Source organism: Phymastichus coffea, unplaced genomic scaffold (assembly GCF_024137745.1).
Source record: "Phymastichus coffea isolate CEN01 unplaced genomic scaffold, Cenicafe_Pcof_1.1 PCOF00136, whole genome shotgun sequence".
NCBI lineage: Eukaryota > Metazoa > Arthropoda > Insecta > Hymenoptera > Eulophidae > Phymastichus > Phymastichus coffea.
The window spans coordinates 367,933-386,929 of record NW_026706947.1 but is presented as its reverse complement, the minus strand read 5'-3'; the positions used below and the strand labels follow the sequence as shown (position 1 = coordinate 386,929).

The window sequence follows — 18,997 nt, the reverse complement described above, 5'->3', positions numbered from 1 at the left end:
GGATGTTTTGCAGAAAATTTAGATCAAAGATATATGTAGAATTATTCTATTGTCTAAGTTTATATTGTCCGCCTACGAAATATTTTAGGTATTCAAATCAAATAATTTTAAATGTTACCACAGTTGAATAAATAGGCATTTGTGGATTACAAAACTATTATAAGTAGGTTTGGTATTGATTTGGTATGATATTGATCCAAACTGATGTAGTATTACAATTACATATTAGATAGAATCATTTCCAATTCAAATTACATTTAATTTTGCAAAACTTATTTTCAAATTTTATTTATGATTATATCTATAAAATTATCTTGTATTCGTAAAACTCATGTCAAATTTATTAAATTAAATTTAAGTCAACAATAAAATGAATTAAACAATAATAATACCTACGATAAAATTAACTGTAGTGAAAATTAGGAATCGATGAGATCCGCGTAATGCTCGAGCGTTTCTACATCTTCCCTTGTTTCTCTTTTTTCACTAATCGAAAGAGAAATTAGGAGACAGTTAAAAAAAGAAAGAAAAAGAAAAGAAGTCTGAATGCGTATCGCACTGGTAGATGCACGTCTGGCACTCCATGCATGTCGCCTATGCATTTGCAATGTGCATATAGATGACGTGCTAGCTCAAGAATTCAAATGCAATTCAATACGGAAAGGAGAGGGAGAGAGAGACGGCTTCTCTATAGCCTTTGCTTATGCGAAGAAAAATTGTTTTTCAGTTGGAATCAATGTAGACGTTTCAATATATGCTTTTCGAGAACCGTTTCTTTCACATTGAAACTTCTCCTCATAGGCGATTTTATATTTTTAGACGCAATCGAAAAAGTGTTTTAATTAAAACATATATCTGACGTATCAAGAAACAATAGAACTGGGTTACATTCTTGACATTATTTAACGGAGATAGCTGATCGACGTTCAATTATTGGATGTTTCTCATATCATGGAATCTGAAGGATTTCAATTAAAATAGAAAACGCGCGTATACACATTATCTAAAAATAATTTTTCAATAAAAGCTTGTTATGTCCTGAAATGAATAAATTAGGAAAAACCACTTCGATTGTAGTCCTTCGTACTTGAAAAAAAAATTACAAGTTTGTCGCGGTCTCGGTGCAACACTCGGAATCACTGGAGATGAAGTAAGAAGCTGGAGCGGATAAAGTTCGGACACCTTGAATTTCTAGGACGGCTGCGGCAGCGGCCACTCTTGCCCTGTGTAATTAACGCGCAACAAATGAAATTACAAGTGGGACAATGCCCCGCGGGATCAGGGGAGCGTAGCTAATTCTTTTGCCAGGTGTGCAAACGCCCCTGCCTCTCTGTTCCTAGTATATCTGGCGCCAGTGTACGTGGCTCGAGTTTTAGATGAGGAGAATCGTGTGCTCTCGACTTTTCCCCGATCTCTTCTCTCCTCGCTCCCCCCTCCGCCCCGTCACTCCCTCTTGCTCTTTCTCTTTCTCTTACTGAAGCTTCGTAAGTTTGACGACTACTCGAGCTTCGAAAAAGAGATAGAGAAGAGATAATCTATTTTTCACTTTTCTCCCTTCAATCAGCGACTCCCGGCGACACTTGCCGTAATCGAGTTTACGCGAGAATGTGTCACTGTCCGTGTGAATGTGGGTTACTTGCGCTGCTGCTACTACAGATGTTCTGCTTTCACTCGATATCTGATTGAACGAATCTGTCGTGCTTTGATGTTCCTAACCATTTTTTTTTCTTTATCCGAATAACAGTGCGCGACGATCCGTAACAAAAGATAACCGAAGGTTTTTCAATGGCGCGTACTTGAAAATTGATCGAATAACTATAATCATAATGGAATGCTTATTTAATCAGAACGGCCCCGTTCACCCACACAAGTCATAAATCCATAACAGCGCACCGTTACCGGTGAACTCACCCACAGAGTAATCGCGACAGAAAGAGAGAAAGAGAATGAAAGGTGAAAGCTTATTGCTCACGCACGCGTGCAAGTGGCGATAATTTCTATACGGTCAAGCGGTTCTAGCGGCGTGATAAAGGAAGCCCGTGCGACGGCGACAGCAGCAGCAAGCAGCAATGCGTATCACGAAATCATTGCTGCGATAAGGCCCACCCTCCCGCGAGAAATTCAATCCTTTTAGGCGAGAATGGAATTACCAGCTGCAACAAAGGCGGAAAGAAGGTGAGGCGGGCGCGCGCGCGCGCGCTGATGAATAATGTACAACGAAGCCGCTATTATTCTTGGGACTCTGAGATATTAATGCTTACGTCCTGTGTACGCACTCGCTACATGCACACTCGCACGTAAGACGACAAGAGAATGATACGTCAGAGATACATACATATTTTTTAAAACCTCGAGATAACAAGGCTTACTCTCCCTCTCTTTTCGTCTTTTACGTTCGCTTATTTTTTGCGTTCTCCCTTTCTCTCTCCCTCTCGCTCGCGTTTGCCGCGTAATTTATTTAGAAAAGGAGCTCGTTAATGGAAATCTCCGTGGGGAGAAGCGGGCCTAGATTAGAACGCTCGCTGGCGATATCCCCTCGCGTGCCAGCGCACTGCGCTTTATGAAAAGAGACGATAACCCGCGCGCGCTCGAGAAAAAGAGGCTGTTAAGAAATTTAAGATGGTTTATCATTGATAAGCGGCGTAGATACGGCCTATGGCATAAGGCATCCCAGTTCGGGAACTTTTACCAGTGATCTCGCCTCAGAGAGAATTCTCCGGTAACGAACAAATTAAGATTGATGCGGCATATACGCGCGCGTGTATTTTCTTGCCTGCAAGCTCGTAGGCTTTTCGATGCAAGGAGAAAATCAGTTTGCCGAGCCGTAAAGCTCGCAATTTGCTTTTATTTGCGTCAATTTACTTGCGATTGTACATACTGACATTTGATTACGTTCATTGTGATGGTCTTAAAGGTAATTGTCGTGACTTCTTTCTCCTCGTTTTGCTTCTGTATTCTCTGTAATAGACATCGCGATTGACGCGGATCAAGGTAACAAGGATATTGAATAAGCCAGTACTCTTGTTATCTGACGTCTTGTAATCGCGATGACCTTCTTGTAACAGTTGGCACATGTTGCTGTTTATTCCACATGAACCATACGAATTTTTTACCACTCAGTCTTTTAGTCAATGATCTCTCATCAAAAAAGATATCAATTATTGACCTACTCTCACAAATTTCGTTTTACTACTGAAATATTATTTCAAAAAATTTCAAAAGCCTATCAGTTTTCATGCTGATATATCTATTTTTCATAAGCTGCAAAACGGCCACGACAAAAAACACCATTACAATTCCTGATTTTATTTATGTTCGGTCGTTATATTCAAATTATGCTTAGGCAGTGTAAATTTCGTCTGAGAGCAAAGAAATGGTCATTTTGAAATGCAACAGCTGTTACAAATGCTTTATATATTCGAATTGAGATTTATGATCTGCAATAAGAACTTAATTTTTTACAACTGTGATTCAGTTTTTTATCGTCACGTGTGTAAGCGATCTGACTTCCTTTATTTTTGTTACAGGAACGTACTTCATACTTTACGACTTTATCGACTATTTCGAGAAGGATAACCCGAGCTCGTTGGATCGTAGCAAGTTTATCCAAATCATCAATACGATATTCAAGAATATGACGAAGATTGAACGAGAGGCCATTGCCTTCCAGGTATGGTAGATTAACCTCTTTCATTTTCAAATAAATTTTTCAAATGTTTTCAAAACAATTGTTTGGAATTTTTTTTTGAGAAGAAAAATTATTCACGAACAAAATCTTCTGTAACTGTATCTGGATTGTTCTTTAAAGAAAAGGTTGACGCAGTGACCAAACGAACAATCTATATACGTTATTACATGATTTGAAATTTTCCATTACGTAAAGTACTTTTGAATTATCTTCCCCCCAATCAGGTGCTTCATTAATACATATGTTTGAATAGACACTTTACAAAAGGCAATGTCCCCCAATAGAATCCAGTCAAGATAATAGCTTCGGATCGTTTCAAAATGTATACCTTTAATTACCACTGCCATAGACATGTAGACACATCGCTAGCATGCAGTGTACGTAATTTTGTATTCGGGTGTTATGAGTAGTTATATTTGCCAGAATAATCCGAAACAGAATGTTGACCATTTTGAATACATTGAATTTCCGGAAACGGTAGTAAACTGTAAAGAACTGCTAATTTTCTAATCATAAAGGGTGACACCAGGCAAAAAGCCAGTGATGCCTCGCATCACAAAGGGCCTTGCGACAGAATGAAGCATAAAGATTAGCCGGGCAAAAGGTCTCCTCCTGCTCCCTCTCTTCTACTTCTTGTGTGTGACGGCAACCACAGGAAAGCTCTCGGAGACAAGGGTGCAATTACCCAGCACTCGGGCCCGAAACATCTGTACTCAAAATAATAGCGCTCGACCTGGGGGAAATGTATCCACCACAGAAAGTTCGAACGGCAGACTAGTTATACGGGAGGGAGGAGGAATAGCACGGAGGCCGAAAGTTCGCTCCTAATGGCCCTTATTAGCGCAACGAGCCAAAAGACTGCTTTTCGTTCCCTTCCCCCTCTCTATCTACCTTTACGATGTATAGTGCTTGTGCCCAAGTTTTTATTTACCTCGACGCCCTGGCTAATTACTTTAATTGATCGACAGAGGGCCGTACCACGTCAAAGAGCGCTTCTCGATGTGTAAAGTGTACTCTATCTAGTAGCTGCTAAGCCGAACTTGGCCAAGATCGATTTTGCGCTCCGATGACAAAAGTTCACCGCCGCCGCACGCGACACAAGCTTGCGATGTCTAATAGGCGTGCCAATTTGCCAGCGATACGAGATACTCTTGATAAGAACTAAATCAACTTGGCTACGCGAATTTCTACTTTTGTTCTTCGCAAAGATACCGCTAGGTAATTGTGTGTTGCCGGATAAGAGTGGAATTGAAATCGACTATTCCGACTGATTGGCTATTATTGTTTTTTCTTTTATCGGGAGTTCAATTACAGACCTGCGAATATTGCGTTCATTGGTAGTTATTCATTAATTACGATTACTTGTCCTTGTAAGAGCATAAGACACAATGCACTTACATTATGGTCAACGCTATGGTTATTCGTTGATTACGACAAATATATTAAATTTGACAACCTTTTCGTGATAGTATTCATTTGCTATAAAAAGTTACAAGTTTTCTGAATCTCCAAAAATATACAAAACTTCATTCTCTCAAATGAATACGAATCAATATGGGTAACATATTCAATATTATAGTTCTCTGTTTACCACACAGTAAAAAGAAACAACCTCCAAACTAGGCGTACCCTATTTTTCTTTTAGGTTGCTTTACATATCTCGACACAGCTGGACGAGGGTACGAATAGTGGGAAAAAAAATACAAGTTCTTATGACGAAGAGACAACGCGGAGCTCGTTAAGGATAGAGAAAGAGAGAAAGAGAGAGAGAGAGAGAGAGAGAGAGAGAGAGAGAGAGAGAGAGAGAGAGAGAGAGAGAGAGAGAGAGTATATGTGCGGAAGAAAAAGAAATGTTGCGCAAGATGAGAAAAATCGAGAGAAAAAGTTTCGCTCTCGCTTGGCTTGATGGGTTGTTGCATCGCAAATTGCTGATTTCTCGCGCGCTCGCGCACACAATTTACATCTTCCCGTTGAATTCGGGACTCGCTGCGAAGATCTCACATTGTTGACTTTTGAATTAGAGCTGGGAATTGCGGGCGTGGACCGTCGTCCGTGGATTGTCTCTCTTTTTGTCTTTCCTTCTGAATTTTCGCCCTCGCAGAAACGACGAGTCATTGTAAGAATGTGACGATCGTTAGAAAATTTATCGTTGAAAACAGGTGTCATCTTCGTTAGCGAAATACAAAAGAGCTATCAGACTCGATTAATCCGTGCAATTCAAAGACGCGCGCTCGCCGGATCAAAGTGCAATCGTGGAAAATCAAACGAAGAAGACAACGAAACAAGAGCTTGCGCGAGGTATATGAAGAGGCGTTCAAACTAAGAATAGCCGGAATGAAGAAAGCAGCTCAAACAAGACGTACACACTGGCTGGACAAATTGAAGGAAAACGCTCAATTATTTCTGGATTTCTGCTATAGTCCAAGTCGCACTGGCCGGAGAGCTGATTAATATTAAACAGGCGGCGACACCTTTCCTATTCTTAAGACTTTGAACCGGTTTTGCTGGTTGCTCTCTTCCGCGTGTGCACGTGCGTATGAGAGACAACACGGCAACCCTCTCTGTCTTTCTCCCTTGCATCGTACTTGCCGGCTGCAGAGCATGTAATATACAATGAGATGGCGCGCGCGAACTCCCGCAAGCTTCCGATGATTTTTCGCCTTTCGAGCGACCTCCAAAAATAGCTCCACCCAGGCAAAGCGGACGAGAAAGAGAGAGGGAGAGAGAGAGAGAGAGAGAGAGAGAGAGAGAGAGAGAGAACAAAAGAGCCCTCGCGCTAGCCGAGAGTAATTGCCCGGGAAATTACTCGCCGTGGCTCTTTGTATGTATATGACGAGCTCAAATAAATCCGCGCGAACGCCGCTAGCCATCCTCGCTCTTTTTGATTATTCTGATATTTTACGCGAGCCACGGTCACCTCTTTCCTTTTTTCAACTGTGTCACGCAGACGGTTCACGCGAGTTGCAGTTAACAAGAGACCTACTATTGTAACGTTTCGACGCGTCGCAAACCGACACAAGCACTGGAGTATATTGTTTTTTATGGCTCGGAACTTTTTCATATTTAACTTTATATTTAATGAAGTGAAAATTACCTGCGCCTGTTTAATTCTCCAAATAATCAAACAGAGATGATTCTGTTATAATAATAAGAGTGCTCAAATAACATAGTGAGCATTTTTCAATAATTAGTAGCTTTGGTAATTAGTACGTTATGATGCACCCTGTTATATTCAGAAGTGTCAATTAATACTGGAAGCACATTCTAATGATTTTATATAATTATACGAGTATTCACCTGTGGATATGATTGCCCGCAGCATTTTCCCGACAGATTCAAAATCTATACAGCAATAAGTCAATGTTCTGAACTTGCGGATCACTTACTTTCAATTAACGAGAGAACGGAATTCCCAATAGACACAGCTCGAGCAAAGAGAGCAAAAAGTAGATTCGCCTTTTTGCTTCAGTTGCTCGCGAGTGCTTCCTTTACAGTCTAGTCGACGCTCAAAGAAGAAACAAGCCCACGCCGTCGGAGCGATAATTCGATTTATAGCTCCACGGTGAACGAGCATCGCGGGAGTCGCGTGATTGCGTCGTCCTTGACATATAATGGACCAAGAGTACAAAACTCTAAAGGCCCGTAAAAACTCTTCTCCGAAATTTGCTTGAGTTCCAAGCTCTCACCGGTGGGACATTGAAAAAGGCAAACCGCGCTCTCGGGGTTTTCTTTATGGTTATAGTGAGAAGAGGTCGGAGTACATAGGATTCATGTTTATCACACCAAGTACATTTTGTTCTGCTATTGTGAGAAGATAATGTAGTTTAATCTCTATTTTCGAACGCAACGAGACTTGGCTCTTTGTCGTATTTATGTTGTTGCTGGTCTCGACTTGTACGAGCGTCGAGCTGCTGGTGGGTCTATATTACTGTGATAAGTGTTATTCTCACTCTCTTTGTTACACCGCAAGCAATTGCATTATCTTCATTGGCTCGCAGACTCACTTCAATAAATTAATTTTAACTAATGCATTATGCCATTTGGTACAGCTTTCTTTTACGTTCTTTTGTTTTTTCGTTTAATATGCCTTACTTGTTTAATTTTTAGAATTCTGCGGGGAAGAGGGAAAGAGAAATCATATCCAGGCTCGTAGTCTTCCATAAAAAGTCCGATGTATCTTAGAAAAAGGATAGCTTCACGGCAGATATCGAGTGCAACTCATACAAGCAGAAAAAGAGATTCGGGTTGAAGCAGTAGTTGAATGCGACAATTCATGGCCGCCGATAGCCAGCCTGCACAAGGCACGAACCCTCGAAAATTGGTTCTCCACTCGAAGAAGAATACAATCGGACACGCTATTCGGTTGTGTTGCTGCTGCCCCCATTAAACTTTACGTTCACGTCCTTCGACTTCGTCTAAATCCCGCAGATAAAGATACAGTCTAACCGTATCGGATTTGTTCTACTTATACGTACTCGACTGTGACGCGTTGTGAGCATGATAATGTTTGAATTACGTTACGAACGGTCACTGCGATCAATTGCATGCAAAACTAATAAAGTACTTTGCATTTCCAATTCTTTTTTCATCTGAGAACTCATCATTCTCTCTCTTTGTCTCCGGGCTCACCAACTGCTAGTGAAAGTGCAGCCAACGAGGATCGCCGCTTCGTATTTGTCCAGAACTATTCCGACAGGCGCAGATGCTAGTGGATATCAAATGCAGACGCTCCCTATATCCTTCCTCCTTTTCCTCTTTCGTTCCCTCTACTCCAGCTCTTTCCGACGTGATTCATTGCTCGACGGCCTTGACGAACTTTTCCGCTGAATTTCATTTTTCCGATGGCCTTTTGATACTGACAGCACACCGATTCAACTGCAAGTTTACTGATGGGATTTCATAGATGAATACGTTTTTTTTTCTTCCTCCTCTTCCTCCTCTTCCTCCTCCTCTCCTCCAAAGGATCGCATTTGCCGGAGATAAGTTATTGCTGAGCCTGTTTTTGAATTACAATGAATTTTATTGGATTTATTGTATAAAAAAACATTTCACGTTCGATATGAAATTACATGACCGAGGATTTTCGGATTTTTAAATCTTTATTTATTACTCTTGAAAAATTAAAAGCTTTATCGAATCGACATGTGTATACTCATGTATCTGTTACCCGAGCAATTGGTAAATATTTTTCAAATAAAAGTTTAATTAAAAAAGTGAATTAAAAAAATGAATATATCAGGCAGACTTCGCAATGAAAAATTTTTGCAGCAAACGAGTTTCCAATATTACTTTTTGAACTTGGTAGTTTTCATTTGGAAAAAGTTGGTTTATTTCAAACTCTCATCATCACAACTACAATCCGATATAGGTCTCTATAAACTTTCATCCTCCCGGGGGCTCGTAAGACAGAAAGCGAGCTCGAATAAGTCCGTTACAGTTCAAACGACCCTTTGACCATTGCTTCAATTTGTTTCTGTTTACCAGATGACGACAGCTGCCGCGTGTTGAGAAAAAGGCGAACGAAACAGTTGTGAGTTGTGCGAAGATCCGAGCGCTGCAAAGTTGAAAGTAGTTCGCATCCACGGTGAGGTATAGTGAGAAAACGGAACGGCAAAACGAGCTGTCGACGCTTAATCAATTAGCGAACTTTGCAATCGCACTGGAAGACTGCACCGGGTGTACAAACAGTCGTGCGGCTCATGACACAAAAATGAGTTCTCATGTTCTGTAAATTTTTTTTTACTGAGAGCGAGGCTTGTCAATTAAACGAGTTTGCTATTATAATGTAATTGTATTAGTTAGTATACATTCAGTTTGTAGGATTCTAAGTCGTAAACCAATTTGATTTAATTTTTAATATCTAACTATTTCTACAACGAATCACATTCTATGAAGTATTGTATAGAGTCATCAAAGGACTAATTACCTAATTAAATAAATCCTTACTGTATTCAGTAAAGATTGAAAACAAATCATCTTTTTCATTCAGTTCATATTTATTCGCGGATAAAACATGACCGATCAAAGAATCGCGCTGAATATGCTTTATCGACAGATTCGCTTTGTAATCCTTGCCTCGGAAGTGTATTGTCACGCGCTATATATATTGTGATGTATTACTTTTCCTTAAAAAATTGATCTAACTTCGAGCACGTAATACACAAACATGTCAATAGCTCGATGTGCAAAGAAAAACCTTAGTGAATCAGAGTAATCAATCAAATCGATAGAATGATAAAACCAAGAAGAACGAAAAGAAATAAATAATATAACATCGTCGCGCATTCAGCAAATCACCGGTAGGAGAGAGCTGCCTGCGGTCGCGATGAAGATGCATGAATGATTGATCAAAACCAAACAGGCAATAATCTGCACGTAGGCGCGCGCTGCGGAGAAGGTACGTTTTCCGCGAGGGAATATGTCTTAGATGGAATGCTTAGGGAGCAGCGCATCCTCTGGTAATAGGACTTGGGAGCGGGCCGGATATCGGCGGCTTCGAGGAAATCCAATCGTTGGTAGAGTTGTGCCTCCTTACTCCCGCTTAAAGGCTGCCGAACAAGACGCGATGATTAGGAGATCAGCCCGCGGGAAATTGGATGACTGCGCGTCGCCGATGTTTTCGTGCGCTCACCTGATTGAAATATTAACCTTCATCGATTTCTTTTTCCAACCCTCTTTCGCCGATCACGTTTTTTTCTCCTTTTTTTCATTCCGTGTCCCCTTTCCCGGTATATTTCATTGTTGGGTGTGCCACAGTAATACATTAGTGAAATTCAATATTATGCGCGAAAGCCGAGGATTTGTATTGGCCGTGTGCGGACGCTCTTTTTTTTATTATTAGCCGGATGTTCATTGCGAGGAGATTTATTTGCGCGCTCGTATTACACAGCCATGCCTTGCGACCGCTTTTATATGTGCTGCTTTCACGTAATTCCGCTTGCAGAGCGCAACGCTGCGAGCTTCGCTTTTTAACTTTGAAATGTGTAATTCCATTATTCCTAGAGTATCATTCGTTACTGATTCGACATGGCCAAAGTGAAAAACGTCAACGATGCGTTTCGGCGAACGTTGATTAAGCTTTTAATCGTTACTCATTGGATTTCTCGTTTATGATATAATATCGTGTGATATTTGAAACCGTTGATTCGGTTTGTTTTCTTAATTTATTTGTTGCCCGTCGTTCGTAGTAGCGCCAGTTACGTGCTTTCGAAAGCCAATCAATCACGTGTCTGCGCATCGTCGGATAGAATACTGTGATCGCTGGAGAAAAAAAATTAATCATCTCGCAGACAGCTAAGCATCAATGGCTTTGAAACGAGCCAATCAAATTTACCTTAGCGCTCGTGCGACTGCCGAGCCTCTCGTGACTAACGATCGGCAGGCAGGCAGGCAGGCAGCATCTGCATCTCGTAGCATATTGAAACGAGGTCATCGCATAAATTAATTTTGTGAAAGAGAGAGAGAAGGGAAGAAAAATTCAATGTCGAAGACTGCGAAGATTTCTTTACGTTGGCTGCGTCGAAGCGAAAGCCTCTTGGGATGGTTAACGACGTTTTTCCCTTAAACTGTCGCGTGCCGTTTATTCGAGACGGTAATCGGAAAACACTTCATCGCTTTTAAATTCAGTTCGAATAGGATGACTGCTTTAGTTTCGCACTGGGAACACATGGAGTCGAAAGAAAAAACGTTATCGTTATGATACACGGTGAACGAATGTTGACGTCAGAACGTTAAACTGTATATCTAGCGATTAACGACATACGTAACTGTCGACGTGATTATTACTGCTCGTAATGTATTTCAAGTATTATTTACTTTAATCTTATATTGTGAAATACTAGACTCTTAAATTAAAAATGCCACGAAGATATAGTTCTTAAAAAAAATTTAATTTTTATGTTACCAGTACACCGAGTGGGAAAATACGAATGACGAATACATGTATCAGCGAATGGTAGCCGACATCGTGGCCGACTATTTCTTTATTTGCCCGTCCATACACTTCGCTCAGCTGTTCGCCGATACGGGCATGAAGGTCTATTATTACTTCTTCACGCAGGTAAGTTAATTGCTCGCAAATATAATTCCTGTGCTGCTCTACAATGATAATCCACTTCAACCAAGCTATATACGTTGCGTGCGAGTTGCGTAGTCACGAAAGCCACATTACGTTGTGACAAGATCGTCTTCGATTAAAACTTTTTTGGCTACTGTGTATGCGGAGAGAAAATAGTGCGCAAGAGAGGAAGGATAGATCGAAATCTCTTGACATTTACGGCCGCGAATATTTCTATGTAATCCAATCGAAATCCTTAGATCGAATCTGACATGTCACTGTTTTCTTTTCAGTTGATAGGATCTTAGTATACGCGTCGGTCAATAAATCTCATATACGTGAAAATATAGAGCAGATCGATAGTTTTTCTGTTTTCTTTACTTGCAAATGTTCTTTCTTAGTATTCGCTATTTCGAAACATCCTCTTAGCCTGCATGTAGTTCACACAACTGAAAAAATTTAGCTAGCAACTACTGTAATTACAGCGACTTTGTTATTTGTCCAATCAAACTAATACTTGAAAAGAACGGCTTTAGAGGTCCCTGAGCAGAATACATTGAACCGAAGCGAGCGAGGCGATAACTTCGGAAGTTTAAGTTTGATGCATTGCATATGGAAGGGTGGAAAGGAAAGTAAAAGTGCACAAGCGATGAGCAATTCTGGCAGCGGCCAAAAGAAAGCTCAGCTAGAAAATAACCGATAAGCCGTCAGTCTTCTCACTTACCTGACTGGCTGCGCGCGGCTCTGTTAGCGTGTAGTACAGACAGCGGGATATGGCAGGCGCCGTTATTAAGATTAAGTCTGGCAGGCGTGAGTAACGACATCCTCTTTAGACACTTTCTCGCGAACCGCCGCCTCGCCCTTTCCTTCGCGGTGTACCCCAACCAAGGATAAATTGCCAACTCCGCTAATTACTCGAGACGACGAAGACGAGCAAGTTTCAACTTTCTGCTTGACCTTTGGATGCATTTCACGTTCCAATTGTTCCGTCGGCTCTCGAGAGCGAGCCATCCTTGCTTATCCTACGGCACTAAGCTTCAAAATTCTCTTGAGTGGAAGACGGGGCTGTAAAGAAAGGAATAAACGATTTGAAACGCCCCGAGATAATGATGCTTTTTAATTATACCCTTTTTCCGGGGCAAGCAAAAAATATGACGGTGAAAAGAAAAGGGAAATTCGTTTTTTTTCCATTAGAGCTCAAATGATATTCAGCGAAATCTTCCTCGAGCGTTTTGTTTACGGAAGAATCAAGAGGGAGAGAGAATTTTCAGATTTATTAGCTCCCGTATTGTAAAAACGTTGAGTATTATCAAGGAAGGACGCTATGTAGGAAGTTCTCGTCAATTCGGAAAGACGAATAAAATTGGCAGAAACGTATAAAAGAAAAATGAAAATCAAACAAGTAGGTTTCTCGCCTCCCGCCTGGGAATAACATTATCGTAAATATACTAGCATAGAGAAGTCAAGTTTCTTCCCGACGCCTAACCAGAATTTCCATATCGATCAGGGGCGCGCGCTCTCGCGAAAAGGCAATTTCTCAAGACGGATCTTCCCGTGGATCCCCATTTCATCGGGTGGCGCGCGACGTGCGCGATTTCGCCGGAGTAGCGTGGCAAATCTATGTATCGGTACACATACATGCTCGCAACTCGCAGAGTAGGCTGAGCTAGGCTGGACTAAAATGACTCGATTAGACGTCCAGGCCTAGCGAGCGGCAGCAGGAGCAGCTCGTTTCCCACCTCCGACGTTGTATCGCTTTAATATTTCATCCCCCGGCGACGTGGAGCTGCTGCTACCGGTAGCTAGAAAGTATGAAGCCACCAGAGAGATAAGATAAGTTCGCTTGGGAGTAGCTAGCTCCGCTCGAGCATTGTTAATGCGCGACTCAATTTCTCTTCATATCTACACGCGTGCACGTTTATCGTATATAACGCGCTTCATTAGACCTTCAGCATTACTCAGTTGTTGCGCTTCCCCGCTGTCGAACTGTATTTTCCTGACTTGATTTGCATGTTTACTGCCAAGGTGGCGTCGTGTATTAAGATGGGATTTTCGATGTTAAAGCGCCTGGAATAGGTGGCACAGGGCTGAAGAGGAGGAGAGAGAAGTGCCGTGAATTAAGTTCAAGTAAGCGTCCGCAAATTGTTACGCGCCAAGTTGATTTTCTCGTGCTCGGCCTAGCAAAGGCGTTGTTTGAATTATTACCTTCTCGCGTAACTTTATTAGATCCTTTCTCTTAAGTCTAGTTGAATTTTCAGATTAAAATGTCGTCGGATTGTTTGCTGCCCGTAACGCGCGATCGATACTTGTTTCTGATGTAACTTTCATCGCCGTGTAAATCTCGTGTTTTTTTTCACGCCAAGATTATACGTCTACGAGAAATCTTTTTCTCCGTATCGATACGTTTGTCGTTTTTTTCATTAGATTGCTTCCCTAACGATTGGAAGCAATTATGTCATTTTGACTTATGGTCGTATAAAGCTTCGGTAGCTTTTTTATATAAATTACAATCACACGATGATAAAGTAAGCTTTACTTCCAACAAGTTCTTGTATACTATAAACAAGAGCCAAACTTTCATAGTCTATAGAGAAGACAACTTCCTCGAAGACGTGTACACGCGTAACTATCGATCAATGTTGAGCGACGTTGAAAGCCCGCAGCGAGGCTCGAAGAAGAGATTTTGCCTCCTACTCCCCGAAAAACTTTGGAAATAAAAGCCGTCTACGAGAGACATAAACTCGGTCGAATTACGCAGACGTGACGCACAGGACTTTAAGTGAATGAGGTACCGCGTATCGAGTGCCACGCGCGCGTGCTTCGACTCGCGTGTGAGACTCGCGTTTGAAGTTTTTGAAGAAGCCATGGCGGTAAGAAAGGCCTGCCAAATGCGTATTCGGCTGTGCGATTACCTCGTATTTTATCGACTCAGGCGCTCGCTTGCTTGGATTTCGTGCGAGGATGAAATGGATTGTACGTTTTTCCGCGTCACTCGTTTAGAAAGGAAATACATTTTATATCTATACTTTTTTTTCGTTTTCTTAGTTCATATTCTTTCGATTTCACAGGATAGACGTCTAGCCGAAAGAATGTAATTGCGTAATGCTTAGATCAAGAAAGTCTATTAATATTCTATTTTGAAAAGCCAGAAATATATTTAGTTTCAAATTTTAGAGAAGTTTGAGCTTTAAGAATGTACATCTCCACAATATGATCGACTTTAAGTTTCTGTATTTGTCTACATTACAACATTCAGTATTCTAATTATAGTTCTATCAAAATCTTAGTTTTGGAAATGACAACTACTATAAATTAACTGTGGCTAGTAAAACGTTAAGTGTTCTTCTGTATAACTATTTATACAATTCATTAAGGCACACTTCGCAGATTGCAGATTGTAATGACAAGCACCACATTAAATACAATTTCGAACGCTCTAATAATTTCAAACTTCAACATGAACAAGTTCGAACATCCGAAATTTAGTGTCAATTAAATACGCCACTTCTATCTTTGTTATTTAGCAGATAAAACTCGACGCCGTTGTAAAAAAAAGAAGAAAATTAGTATTTGAAAACAAAGTAAATACGATGAACGCACAACAAATTAAAATACAAATAAAAACGAAGCGATCGGAAAAGCACATGAAAGTTAGATACTGCACAAAAATATAAGTCTGAAAGAAGTCTCACGCTGATAAAAGATAAAGCAAACGAAAGTAAAAGAACGTGTAACTTCTCGTAGGATAGGGATCAAGACTTACTATGAATGTCGAATGATGGAAGTGAGGCATGGTCCAGATATGTACCAGGGGAGGGTATTCGTTTGGTCGATCTCTCGATTGCGATAAACGACTTGGTATATAATTAAGCGAAGCCACGGAGGCTAATGCCTCTTAGCTCGACTAATGGTCAGTGAGTTGCCATTGCTAATATCTAGTCTTTCAGCTTTTGACTGAGTGTTATTAGAGGTACTTGCGGGTTTGCGATATGCCGCGAACATTAATCCTTCTTTTCTATTGCATTGCTGGTAAACGCGCCAAGTTCATTCTTGGCTATCGTTCGACTTGATTTATTCAATGATTATAGGATCTCTCGCATTGGATAAAATTTAACTTTGCATTACAGTTTATGTTATTAAACCTAGTGCCATTTCATTGGTCGATGGGACCAGTATTATAAGTTATATTTTCTCAATGAGAATTTATCCAGATATTTGTATGACCTTCAATCCCTAAAGTCAAATGCACGTAATTAGTCAAAATTAGCTAAATCACGATTCTAGCTAAAGCGCGCGTTGAATATCAAGGTTCTACAGCATATGCGATTTGATGGAGGCACATCTGCTGGTGTACTTAGGTGAGCTTTATGGCGCTGGCGTGATTATGGAAGGGAGCAATCGATACCAGAGAGAGAGATACGGAGAGATCACACTATGAGGTGAATTGAAGGATACCCCTTTAGACAATTTTAGTTAGCGGTAAGTTACTACCGTGAGGAGGGACGTGAAATGCATTATTCAAAGTGAAGAACGTTTAGCTATTGAATTATTTAAGCGTGATTGTATGCCACCACGGCAGCTACCACGAGCTGCGAATCGGATTGTATTTCACAATATATGTTAGCACGATTGACCTTTTATCTATTTTCTCTCTCTGTCTGTATGTCTGTCTGTCTGTCTCTCTGTCTCTCTCCCTCCCTCTCTCTCTCTCTCTCTCTCTCTCTCTCTCTCTCTCTCTCTCTCTCTATCTTTCTCCATATTCTTCAATTTTCGCACCAGCATCATGTATATATGCATTCATGTTTTATGTCGTACCGTGCATATTTTGGCTGTGGAATGTTAATTGAGCAGAGTTATTTATTGAAATATTTATATAATTAATAAAATAAATGAAGTAGAATAAAACATAAATATTATTAATTATCATGGCAACGCTTCATTGGTTTTCTCATACGCTGAGACCTTTGCACACCCTTACAAATATTTATTATTATTCTCCAAACAAAAATGTTGCTCAGCATTATCAGTTTTATCAATCACTAAATCATTAGCATGCAGTTTATCATTCGCTACACTACCATTATTCACATTCAGTTCATCATTTCCCATCATTAATATGCAAATTAGCTGAATTTTGTTCAAACTTATACTGAGAAATTTTAACATCAAGATTACTTGTGTTTTGTACATACTCAAATGGGATAATAGCAGTAATCTCAGTATTGAAAAGTTTGCATTCTGATTAATAAGGAGCCGATTAATAAGAATTCGAGTTCTTGTTTGTTTTCTCTCTTTTTTTTAGGTAAAATATTTCGAAGAAACTTAGAAATGCTTAAATCATCTGAAAACTTTGGAAGAGTCGAACGAATTTTGCGAGAAAACATTAATTCGGTTGGAGAATAACCATTTTCAAGCGGAGTAGTTCTGTAAGCTAATAAACCCGATAAAATATTCTCTAATTTTTTTGAAAATAATTTTGTTATTTTTACTACAGCTCGATAAATTTATGAGAAAATAATGTTCTAGAATCAGTACTAATTTTTTTTTAAATTCCATGTCTTGAAAATAATTTTTTACAATTGAGAATTACGTCGTATTCAGTGATTGATTGCATTAAAATAATTTTGAAGAAACGAGAACAATAATATGTAACAATCATGTACCATTTACTATGTTTGAAAAAAATCATTACCAAGGTTTATATGGAAATACTTTTCCTGTCTTCAATACATTTGAAACATTTTTCAACTAGATCTCTTAATTGTGTACGTTACCTAACCATTACTTTATTGGTAAAATGAATCACCAACTTCAGACGTCATCTTGAAGTGTGTATAAAATTAAATAAATACTCTTAGAAAGTTATTGTGAAAATAGTACGAGTAAGCGAAGATGTATATCTAGCTGTCAAACTTCAACTAACTTCATGAAATTGACTCTCAATTTTTTTACTTTTTGACTTTCAGATTTTATTACTCAATCAACTATGTACATTTTCTCACATTACTTCAATATAATGATCAAGAAGAGCGCACGAGCAGGCTATTATAGCGTAACCTAATTATTATAAATATTTCATAAAGTACATATATGGTTATCAATAACACTTTGACCACAGGGCCTTTCGTCAATGTCGACCTTGACACGATCGATACCTAGCTCTACTAATTAATTAATTTTTTACGTCCACCTCGCGCTGACGCATCGCAGCGATGCACACCATAATTATAATGAAATTCTAAAATAGAGCTTTTATATGTAATACATACACACACATACACACGTTCAATCATTGGCACAATTATACGTAACGTTTCTAGAATAATGCATCAGAAAGTGCAACGTTGTGACAACCTTTGCTTATGCATGCGAGGTGAGCTCGTTATTGTAGTATCTCCCCCCCCTCTCCCCCCCCCCCCCCCCCCCCTCTCAAACTTAGCTATATAACTACTAAGTTAATCTGAATTTTGTAAACAATCTGCTGAAAATCTTACCTTCCATTTTTAGTCGAACGTGTTTGTTCAATTGTTCAATATACCCGCTGAAAAAGAGATTTGTTGCAGTGTCTCTTTTTATCGTAATTGAGGTTAAATGTACAAAAAATAAACATAATGCACAAGATCGACATCCATTTAACTCTGTGTACAAGTACTCGAACGATATGCTACTGCTTTACACGCAGCAAATTATTCTCAATGTTTTCTTTTTTATTCATTTAAAGAACATATCAAATATTAATATGTCTTAAAAACGGCTTTTTTTATTTATCATTTTATGCAGCTTCGAACGAAAAAAATATACAATCAACAAGATATTAACTTACTGATGGTTTATTTGGATTATTTAACTTTTATCAAAAATATCATTATTAAAATGACGCATCGAATATTTCTATCCACATAAATAAGCATTGATTTGATAAGTCAAATTTTTTCAAAAGCATAATATGAAAGTTATGAAACATAAAAGAACGCGCTCGAAAGAGTAATTGAAAAAGTAGCACAAACAAGTTCACAATCAAGTGAAAGTGCAAGAAGAAGAAGGAAAAGCTTTTATCAATTTTTTTCGTACACAGCTTTACTCTTCACTTACCACTGGTCGTAGTGTAAGGCATCGAAACTGCAAGAAGGCAAAAGAAAAAAAAACAGTTAGACCTGTAACTCTGGAAGCACCCTTTGAAACTCTATAACGAGTCGCGCGAGTTTTAGCCTCGCTCCCATGTGTGCACACCTAGGTAATAACGGACATTGTAA

General features: G+C 39.6%; 1 protein-coding gene across 1 annotated transcript in view; it reads left to right on the top strand.

Moving 5' to 3' along the window:
- LOC131671820 (acetylcholinesterase-like) overlaps positions 1-18,997 on the top strand; it is a 112,687-nt gene that overhangs the window by 55,390 nt on the left and 38,300 nt on the right. Inside the window, exons 2-3 of the mRNA XM_058948563.1 lie at positions 3,528-3,670; positions 11,595-11,747. Of these exons, the coding sequence (XP_058804546.1) occupies positions 3,528-3,670; positions 11,595-11,747 (296 nt within the window). The remainder of the gene's footprint in view (positions 1-3,527; positions 3,671-11,594; positions 11,748-18,997) is intronic.